We start from the raw sequence: 10,849 nt of genomic DNA, 5'->3' as shown, positions 1-10,849 counted from the left end.
CCAAGAAATATTCTTACAAAAATGAAATAACATTTTTGTCTTTGATTTTGTATTTAAACTGGTCTTGGGAAAATAGTTTGGCTTATATTTCGGTCGGTTAACAAATATTAATATGATCCATCCATCCATCCATTTTCTATGACTGAAATATGCTGATAGCAACCTAACCTACCCCCCCCCGGATTGTAAATAATTCAATGCATATACTCTGACGATTAACTTGTATGATGACTGTATTATGCTGATAGTATATATTTGTACCATGAATTGATTAACGTGGACCATACTTGCCAACCTTGAGACCTTCGAATTCGGGAGATTGGGGGGCGCGGGGGTGTATATTGTAGCCCGGAAGAGTTAGGAATGCAAGGGATTCTGGGTATTTGTTCTGTTGTGTTTATGTTGTGTTACGGTGCGGATGTTCTCCCGAAATGTGTTTGTCATTCTTGTTTGGTGTGGGTTCACAGTGTGGCGCATATTTGTAACAGTGTTAAAGTTGTTTATACGGCCACCCTCAGTGTGACCTGTATGGCTGTTGACCAAGTATGTCTTGCAGTCACTTTCGTGTGTATGCAGAAGCCGCTTACAACATGTGACTGGGCCGGCATGCTGTTTGTATGGTGAAAAAGCGAACGCGTCGACAGGTTGTAGAGGACGTTAAAGGCAGTGCCATCACGGCACGCCCTTAATATTATTGTCCGGGTGAAAATCGGGAGAAATTCGGGAGAATGGTTGCCCCGGGAGATTTTCGGGAGGGGCACTGAAATTCGGGAGTCTCCCGGAAAAATCGGGAGGGTTGGCACGTATGACGTGGACCCCGACTTAAACAAGTTGAAGAACGTATTCGGGTGTTACCATTTAGTGGTCAATTGTACGGAATATGTACTGAACTGTGCAATCTACTAATAGAAGTTTCAATCAATCAATACCGCTTGTCCCTTTCGGGGGCGCGGGGGGTGCTGGCGCCTATCTCATTTATACATCTATTCCTTTCACCGTCTTCTACCCCGTCATCTTTGTTGTAGCGGTGTAGCGTGCAAGGACGGGGGTGGAAAAAGTGTCAAAAGATGGAGCTAACTGTTTTAATGACATTCAGACTTTACTTCAATCAATAACGGAGCAGCATTTCCTCATCCGGAAACAACAACAAGTGTGTCCCGTGAAAAACCGTCCGACTGGAACTCTCTAATAACTAAAGTTCCTTGGGTGAATAATGTAAACTCACTACACCGGTATGTTTTAGCGCTTTCATGGCGAGTTTACTGACAGATATAAGTAAGAACTTCACACTACTTTATATTAGAAATGGCAACAGTGGAGGATGAATGTCCCATAACAAGAAGATAGAGAAAAAGAAGAAGTTTATCGACCACGGTGTCGGCACGGACTACAAAGGCGGATGCGCGCAATTTTTCAAGATTTATGCAGATCCCAACTACAGATCAGCAGGTACCAGAAGGTAAGAAACGTTGCTTTTGCATAATATTGCAAAACAAAATGCCAGATAATGTCTTACCTTATACACACGCCTAAAATCCATCAAGCGGTGTGGCTTCATAGCTTCCCAAAGTCGTACTAAAACATTTTGCTAGATTTTTGAGTGCCGTGTGTAATGTTCTATATTTTCAAAGGAACACATAAAATGTTGGTGTTGTTTACTTGAGTTATATCGCCATCATAGTGCAGTCTACATGTATCTCTTATGTTTGACTGCCATCTACTTGTCACACTTATCATTACACCATGTACCAAATAAAATAGCTTCAAGGTCGGTAAGCAAAACCAGAATTATTCCATACAGTAGGCACACCGGGTTATAAGGCGCACTGTCGAGTTTTGAGGGGGAAAAAAGTATTTTAAGTGTGCCTTATAGTCTGGAAAATACGGTACTCCTTAAGGTTCAATGAGTAAGTGTAAACATGGGATGTACCATATTGTAACTGCATGCATGTTCAAAATACATTCAACCACGTCCGTCATTAAATTATTTGATTAATATTTGTTAACTTATTTTTTGATGACAGGTTCATAAAATGTTTTATGATGAACTATTTGTGTTTCCAATATTTCTGATGAAAATAATAAATTAAAAAATCCAAACCAATTAGAAGTGTTTGATTGCAGAGGTTCCACTGTGAGTAATCAACTTTAAAAGAGTTGCCCTTTGATACCTTCAAATATTGGTGCAGGATCAATGCTGCCCCCTGTTGTTTTGGAGTATGAACTACAATAAGCACATTATTATGGATGTCCTGTAAGTGTGCCATTTTTTTTTTTTTTTTTTACAGAGAAACCTTTGCAAATAGCACATTATTTACGCAGCAACTCTGTTCTCTACGAGAAATGGCACAAAAAAGTTTATCGAGCGTTCGGGCACTTTTTTATTATCTGAGGTAGCAAAAGTCACATGTTCTTACATGTTTTCTATTACGACATGGCTCCTACTCACACATGTTTGGTTCAACATTGGTGCTAAGCTGCCACAGGCACCTCCCACACTTCTTTGGCACCAACAACCTAATTCGGCTCTCTGAGGTTGTATTCTGAAGACCGTGTGGGACCGAGGGCGGGGGTACCTTTGCTGGCGGTCATCCCTGCTGTGCTAATCTTTGACGTCTCTGATGCTGGACAGTTGCGACAGCGTCTTCTTGACCCGTAGGGCGGTGAGTCGTGCGGCGGGGTTGGCATACCAGCACTCTCTCATCAGTTTGCCCGCCACACGCAGGGCCTAGCTTGTTAAAACAGGAGACAAAAGCAGCTGTTATAGTAACTTCTCACACACAATTCTGACTTCAAGACCCAAGTTCATGTTTTTCAAATAGTTATTATTGACAGTGAGAAGGGGTGTATCAATGTACCCCAATTAGGAATGTCCCTCAACACTTTTGGCCTCAGATCCGATCCCATTTCCAGCGCCAAGCCGCTACTTTGACAATAGATTATAGAACTGACAATGTTTTAAAGCCAGTAACTATGAAGTTAACACAATAACACATAAGCTTATTTCCTATTACAAACCCCAAAACCAGTGAAGTTGGCACGTTGTGTAAATTGTAAATAAAAACAGAATACAATGATTTGCAAATCCTTTTCAACTTATATTCAATTGAATAGACTGCAAAGACAAGATATTTAAAGTTCGAACTGAGAAATGTTGTTATTTTTTGCAGATATTAGCTCATTTGGAATTTGATGGCTGCAACATGTTTCATAAAAGCTGGCACGAGTGGCAAAAAAGTTGAGGAATGCTCATCAAACACTTATTTGGAACATCCCACAGGTGGACAGGCTAATTGGGAACAGGTGGGTGCCATGATTGGGTATAAAAGCAGCTTCCATGAAATGCTCAGTCATTCACAAACAAGGATGGGGCGAGGGTCACCACTTTGTCAACAAATGCGTCAGCAAATTGTCCCAACAGTTTAAGAACAACATTTCTCAACCAGCTATTGCAAGGAATTTAGGGATTTCACCATCTACGGTCGTAATATCATCAAAAGGTTCAGAGGATCCAGAGAAATCACTGCACATAAGCGATGATATTACGGACCTTCAATCTCTCAGGCGGTACTGCATCAAAAAGCGACATCAGTGTGTAAAGGATATCACCACATGGGCTCAGGAACACTTCAGAAAACCACTGTCAGTAACTACAGTTGGTCGCTACATCTGTAAGTGCAAGTTAAAACCCTACTATGCAAAGCCAAAGCCATTTATCAACAACACCCAGAAACGCCGCTGGCTTCTCTGGGCCCGAGTTCATCTAAGATGGACTGATGCAAAGTGGAAAAGTGTTCTGTGGTCTGACGAGTCCACATTTCAAATTGTTTTTGGAAACTGGACGTCGTGTCATTCGGACCAAAAAGGGAAAGAACCATCCGGATTATTATAGGTGCAAAGTTGAAAAGCCAGCATCTGTGATGGTATGGGGGTGTATTAGTGCCCAAGGCATGCGTAACTTACACATCTGCGAAGGCACCATTAATGCTGAAAGGTACATACCGTCTAAGCAACGTTATTATGGATGCCCCGGCTTCTTTATTTCCGCAAGACAATGCCAAGCCACGTGTTACAACAGCGTGGCTTCATAGTAAAAGAGTGCGGGTACTAGACTGGCCTGCCTGTAGTCCACACCTGTCTCCCATAGAAAATGTGTGGTGCATTATGAAGCCTAAAATACCACAACGGAGACCCCCGGACCGTTGAACAACTTAAGCTGTACATCAAGCAAGAATGAGAAAGAATTCCACTTCAAAAATGTGTTTCCTCAGTTTCCAAACGTTTACTGAGTGTTGTTAAAAGGAAAGGCCATGTAACACAGTGGTAAAAATGCCCCCGTGACAACTTTTTTGCAATGTGTTGCTGCCATTAAATTCTAAGTTAATAATTATTTGCAAAAAAAAATAAGTTTCTCAGTTTCAACATTAAATATCTTGTGTTTGCAGTCTATTCAATTGAATATACCGGTAAGTTGAAAAGGATTTGCAAATCATTGTATTCTGTTTTTAAAACCAGTGTAGTGCCAACTTCACTGGTTTTGGGTTTTGTAAATCTAGAATTTGCTTGTATTGTTGTAAATCAGATGATGGATTACATTTTTGGTATTGAAAGCTACATACAATTTTATTAACAAAATAAAGTGGCTAGTGCACAATAACTAAACAAAAACATAAACTACTATTAGCTACCATTTAAATCTTTTGGGTTTTTCTCTTTAAGCCTTTCTGTATGCGGAGACTAACAAGATTGAGTTTGTAAACAATAACAAAAAACACCCACAAAAACATTTTGCAAACTGTGTATATGTGTATATATGTACAGTATATATATATATATATATATATATATATATATACACACACATGTATATACACAATCATATATATATGTGTGTATATACACTACCGTTCAAAAGTTTGGGGTCACCCAAACAATTTTGTGGAAAAGCCTTCATTTCTAAGAACAAGAATAGACTGTCGAGTTTCAGATGAAAGTTGTCTTTTTCTGGCCATTTTGAGCGTTTAAATGACCCCACAAATGTGATGCTCCAGAAACTCAATCTGCTCAAAGGAAGGTCAGTTTTGTAGCTTCTGTAACGAGCTAAACTGTTTTCAGATGTGTGAACATGATTGCACAAGGGTTTTCTAATCATCAATTAGCCTTCTGAGCCAATGAGCAAACACATTGTACCATTAGAACACTGGAGTGATAGTTGCTGGAAATGGGCCTCTATACACCTATGTAGATATTGCACCAAAAACCAGACATTTGCAGCTAGAATAGTCATTTACCACATTAGCAATGTATAGAGTGTATTTCTTTAAAGTTAAGACTAGTTTAAAGTTATTTTCATTGAAAAGTACAGTGCTTTTCCTTCAAAAATAAGGACATTTCAATGTGACCCCAAACTTTTGAACGGTAGTGTATATGTGTATATATACATGTGTATATACATATATATACAAGTGTATATATATATACATATATATACACACACATGTTTATATATACATATGAGTAACACATAAGTAAACACATATATATATATTATACATATACGTATATATATATATATATACATACAGTATATATAAATATATAATATACATATATGTATATATATATATATATATATATATATATATATATATATATATATATATATATATATATATATATATAAATGGAATAAAGCGATACAATTAAATAACATGCAGCTTGGTGCTAATGCCGCTAGCCTAATGCTAACATACAAAGGCATGCTAACATTGACATGCTAACGGAAATTAGCAGGGCAACCTTGTACAAACCATCAATTATCAAGTGATATTTTAACATAACAACATTGATAGAAAACAGCAAGTGTGCAGTAATTCTACTAACCGGCATATATATAATAATACAAATTAAAATATTTATCTACTTTTTTACTTGTTGCAGCCCACAAGTAAATGAATATATGGGAACCACTGGATTTTTGTTTTTTTTCTTTAAATCCATTTTTGAAAATTCTGAATCAATTTTGAATCGGTATAAATGAGAATCACAATTCGGATGTGCGACTTGGGATCGATGATATCGACATCTGAATCGATCGCCTCCACTTTACAATGAAGCTTGAGCGGTTAGCTTCTTGTGTCGTCCTGCTTGGTGTGTGTGTGTTCCTTTTCCTCTTGTCCTCCAGTGATAATAGTACTTGGAGGAAACAGTTTATTTTCCTTCATGGCGGTGAGGATTAGTATTTTAGAAGCGGCTTCACACTGTGGATAGACGACGCGTTTGTTGCAAGCTGGCTCCCAAATTTGAGCCGGTGTTCTGGCAGGACACGCACCTTTCTGGAATTCCATCACTCTTGCACGTGTGTAACAAGGAATATGAAAATCTATGTTTGTCTCCCTTTTGATTGGCTCCCAATGTTAGCATGTGAACACTGGGTAAAGATAAAGTTAGTTAAACCAGGATCGAGACATCTCTAACCCCGGGATATGACGATGACTATGATCCATATCTCACCTCACAGCACTGCCACTGGTTTGGAATGTTTGGTCTGAGTTTCTGCTCACACACGACCTTCTTCATGTCCTCAATGGACGGATCTGAAGGCACCAGGTCATAATAAGGCAGCTGGAAATCCTCTTGAAGTCCTGCAGAAAAGACACATTTGACTGGTGGTTACGGTGCAAACCAGGCCGGCGAGGACTACCTCGGTCGGAGCATCTCCGGGCCACTTCCCAAAACACCAGACCCAAGGAGTAGATGTCCGCTCGCTTGAAGGACTCAAAATTGTTGGCGTTGATCGTCTCGTCCAGGACTTCGGGGGCCATGTACCTGCAGGACACAGAGACGTCTTGGATGGGAGTATTTTGTGCAGACTGCACGTGCAATCAAACAGGACAGTAGTGGGAATGTGTCAGGTGTGTTTCTAGGTCACCTCTTGGTTCCCACTCTGTGGTTGGACGGTATGTCAATGCTGTTGCTGCTGGAGTCGTGTTTCACGGCCAAGCCCAAATCTGCGATGACAGCGGTGCCGTTCTTCTTCACCAGGACATTTTTAGACTTGAGGTCCCTGTGAGCGATGGCTGGCTTCCCTACGAGCAGGACATGACTCAGCATTAGTATCTTTCTGTCAGTCAATCAAAATAACAATATATGTTTTACTGTTTTTATATACATCAATCAATCAATCAATCAATGTTTACTTATATAGCCCTAAATCACGAGTGTCTCAAAGGGCTGCACAAGCCACAACGACATCCTCGGCTCAGATCCCACATCAGGGCAAGAAAAAACTCAACCCAATGGGATGACAATGAGAAACCTTTGAGGGGACCGCAGAAACTTGTATAACTATTATACTGTATTTTACTAAAATGACCAATATGTAATATGCCGTTCTTTCATCCATCCGTCCATTTTCTACTGCTTGAACCTCTTTCATTAATTTTTTAAATATTAATTGAAATTCCCGATAACTTTTTAAAGTAATACAGTTTTAAATATTATCACAACCTTTGTTGGCTGATCGGCTGGCAGGAATCACATAATTCTACTATCTTATAGTAAGGTGTGTACTTTTTTTCCTTACATTTTATTTCACTAAATCATTTAAATTTGGAATACTTTTTATTCATAAAAAAAACTAATAGTACAGCATTTTTCTTTCACTATACTTTTTATACAGGCACCAACTACCTTGCGGTAGTTGGTGCCTGTCGTGGCGGTAATCCTAGAACCCGTTGGTGGACACCGGCGGTGAGGGATGCCGTCAAGCTGAAGAAGGAGTCCTATTGGGTTCTTTTGGCTCATAGGACTCCTGAGGCAGCGGACAGGTACCGACAGGCCAAGCGGTGTGCGGCTTCGGCGGTCGCAGAGGCAAAAACTCGGACATGGGAGGAGTTCGGGGAAGCCATGGAAAACGACTTCCGGACGGCTTCGAAGCGATTCTGGACCACCATCCGCAGGAAGGGGAAGCAGTGCACTATCAACACCGTGTATGGTGAGGATGGTGTTCTGCTGATGTCGACTGCGGATGTTGTGGATCGGTGGAGGGAATACTTCGAAGACCTCCTCAATCCCACCAACACGTCTTCCTATGAGGAAGCAGTGCCTGGGGAATCTGTGGTGGGCTCTCCTATTTCTGGGGCTGAGGTTGCTGAGGTAGTTAAAAAGCTCCTCGGTGGCAAGGCCCCGGGGTGGATGAGATCCGCCCGGACTTCCTTAAGGCTCTGGATGCTGTGGGGCTGTCTTGGTTGACAAGACTCTGCAGCATCGCGTGGACATCGGGGGCGGTACCTCTGGATTGGCAGACCGGGGTGGTGGTTCCTCTCTTTAAGAAGGGGAACCGGAGGGTGTGTTCTAACTATCGTGGGATCACACTCCTCAGCCTTCCCGGTAAGGTCTATTCAGGTGTGCTGGAGAGGAGGCTACGCCGGATAGTCGAACCTCGGATTCAGGAGGAACAGTGTGGTTTTCGTCCTGGTCGTGGAACTGTGGACCAGCTCTATACTCTCGGCAGGTACCTTGAGGGTGCATGGGAGTTTGCCCAACCAGTCTACATGTGTTTTGTGGACTTGGAGAAGGCATTCGACCGTGTCCCTCGGGAAGTCCTGTGGGGAGTGCTCAGAGAGTATGGGGTATCGGACTGTCTGATTGTGGCGGTCCGCTCCCTGTATGATCAGTGCCAGAGTTTGGTCCGCATTGCCGGCAGTAAGTCGGACACATTTCCAGTGAGAGTTGGACTCCGCCAAGGCTGCCCTTTGTCACCGATTCTGTTCATAACTTTTATGGACAGAATTTCTAGGCGCAGTCAAGGCGTTGAGGGGATCTGGTTTGGTGGCTGCAGGATTAGGTCTCTGCTTTTTGCAGATGATGTGGTCCTGATGGCTTCATCTGGCCAGGATCTTCAGCTCTCGCTGGATCGGTTCGCAGCTGAGTGTGAAGCGACTGGGATGAAAATCAGCACCTCCAAGTCCGAATCCATGGTTCTCGCCCGTAAAAGGGTGGAGTGCCATCTCCGGGTTGCGGAGGAGACCCTGCCCCAAGTGGAGGAGTTCAAGTACCTCGGAGTCTTGTTCACGAGTGAGGGAAGAGTGGATCGTGAGATCGACAGGCGGATCGGTGCGGCGTCTTCAGTAATGCGGACGCTGTATCGATCCGTTGTGGTGAAGAAGGAGCTGAGCCGGAAGGCAAAGCTCTCAATTTACAGGTCGATCTACGTTCCCATCCTCACCTATGGTCATGAGCTTTGGGTTATGACCGAAAGGACAAGATCACGGGTACAAGCGGCCGAAATGAGTTTCCTCCGCCGGGTGGCGGGGCTCTCCCTTAGAGATAGGGTGAGAAGCTCTGCCATCCGGGGGGAGCTCAAAGTAAAGCCGCTGCTCCTCCACATCGAGAGGAGCCAGATGAGGTGGTTCGGGCATCTGGTCAGGATGCCACCCGAACGCCTCCCTAGGGAGGTGTTTAGGGCACGTCCGACCGGTAGGAGGCCACGGGGAAGACCCAGGACACGTTGGGAAGACTATGTCTCCCGGCTGGCCTGGGAACGCCTCAGGATCCCCCGGGAGGAGCTGGACGAAGTGGCTGGGGAGAGGGAAGTCTGGGCTTCCCTGCTTAAGCTGCTGCCCCCGCGACCCGACCTCAGATAAGCGGAAGAAGATGGATGGATGGATATACTTTTTTTTTCCTGGCTCATGATATGTTGTTGCTGATTGGCTGAGAGAAATGAATGTGGTGGTGGCCTGGAGTCACATAGTGAGTGAGATGAGTAGGCCTGAGGGTTCCAGGTTCGATCCCCGCTTCTGCCATCCTAGTCACAGCTGGTGTGTCCTTGGGCAAGACACTTCCAGTGCCACCCACACTGGTTTAAAAATGTAACTTAGATAATGGGTTTCACTATGTAGAGCGCTTTGAGTCACTAGAGAAAAGCGTTATATAAATATAATTCACTTCACTTCATGACCGTCTTTTCCTGTGTTGATTGGCAGCTGCACCCACCCTGTGTGCCAATGATTTCCATGTGGAGATGAGCCAGTCCACTGGCTATGGACAAGGCAAGAAGCATCATGCTCTCCACCGACACGGTGTACCTGTTCAGGTAATCGAACAACGAGCCATGTTCATGGTATTCTGACACCAACCAAAGCTGCGTCCAAGATCCATTATCTGAAAGCAATATGACAACATGTCATGAAGGTGGTGTGTATATTTAAGTCATGTTGACACCATCAATTTAAAGCGACGCTACCTTTGTTGTCGGCCGCGATAAAGCCCAGGATATTGTCATGTCTGAGCATGATGGTCTGATAAATCTCCGCTTCACGGAACCACGACCTCTCGTCCCTGGAGGAGAAGATCTTCACAGCGACGTCCTCTCCTCGCCACTTTCCCCGCCACACCTCTCCGAACCGCCCTTTCCCGATGCTCTCCTGCAGGACGATGGTGCGGGCGATTGTTCTTTGGACCAGCAGGGGGAGTCCTGCACAAAATACATCTAATGTGTTTACCATGTTTTGTTTGGGCAACTCCGTAAGTTAGAAGCCATATTTTGGTCATTTCAACTGAAGTCAAAATACTGTACTGTAAAATACATTTTATTAAATAAATAACAGCTGGGATCCCCACCTATATATACCATATACATACGTATATTTATACATATATATATATATGTATATATTTATATATATACACATGTATATATATACACATATATACGTATCCATACGTATATTTATATATATATATGTATATATATATATATATATATACATATGTATATATATATATATATATATATACATATATATATACACACATGTATATATATACACATATATACATATATATA

At 42.5% G+C, this 10,849-nt stretch overlaps 1 protein-coding gene across 1 annotated transcript in view; it reads right to left on the bottom strand.

Moving 5' to 3' along the window:
* Nucleotides 1-214: 214 nt before the first annotated feature.
* The window catches only part of LOC133664935 (activin receptor type-1C), a 69,793-nt gene continuing 59,158 nt past the window's right edge, over nt 215-10,849 (bottom strand). The window contains exons 4-9 of the mRNA XM_062069978.1: nt 10,247-10,477; nt 9,997-10,164; nt 6,932-7,088; nt 6,704-6,828; nt 6,514-6,644; nt 215-2,728 (exon numbers count right to left, since the gene is read on the bottom strand). Of these exons, the coding sequence (XP_061925962.1) occupies nt 2,603-2,728; nt 6,514-6,644; nt 6,704-6,828; nt 6,932-7,088; nt 9,997-10,164; nt 10,247-10,477 (938 nt within the window). The 3' untranslated portion in view covers nt 215-2,602. The remainder of the gene's footprint in view (nt 2,729-6,513; nt 6,645-6,703; nt 6,829-6,931; nt 7,089-9,996; nt 10,165-10,246; nt 10,478-10,849) is intronic.

Source organism: Entelurus aequoreus, linkage group LG14 (genome assembly GCF_033978785.1).
Source record: "Entelurus aequoreus isolate RoL-2023_Sb linkage group LG14, RoL_Eaeq_v1.1, whole genome shotgun sequence".
NCBI lineage: Eukaryota > Metazoa > Chordata > Actinopteri > Syngnathiformes > Syngnathidae > Entelurus > Entelurus aequoreus.
This window is presented reverse-complemented; position numbering and strand designations above follow the sequence as displayed.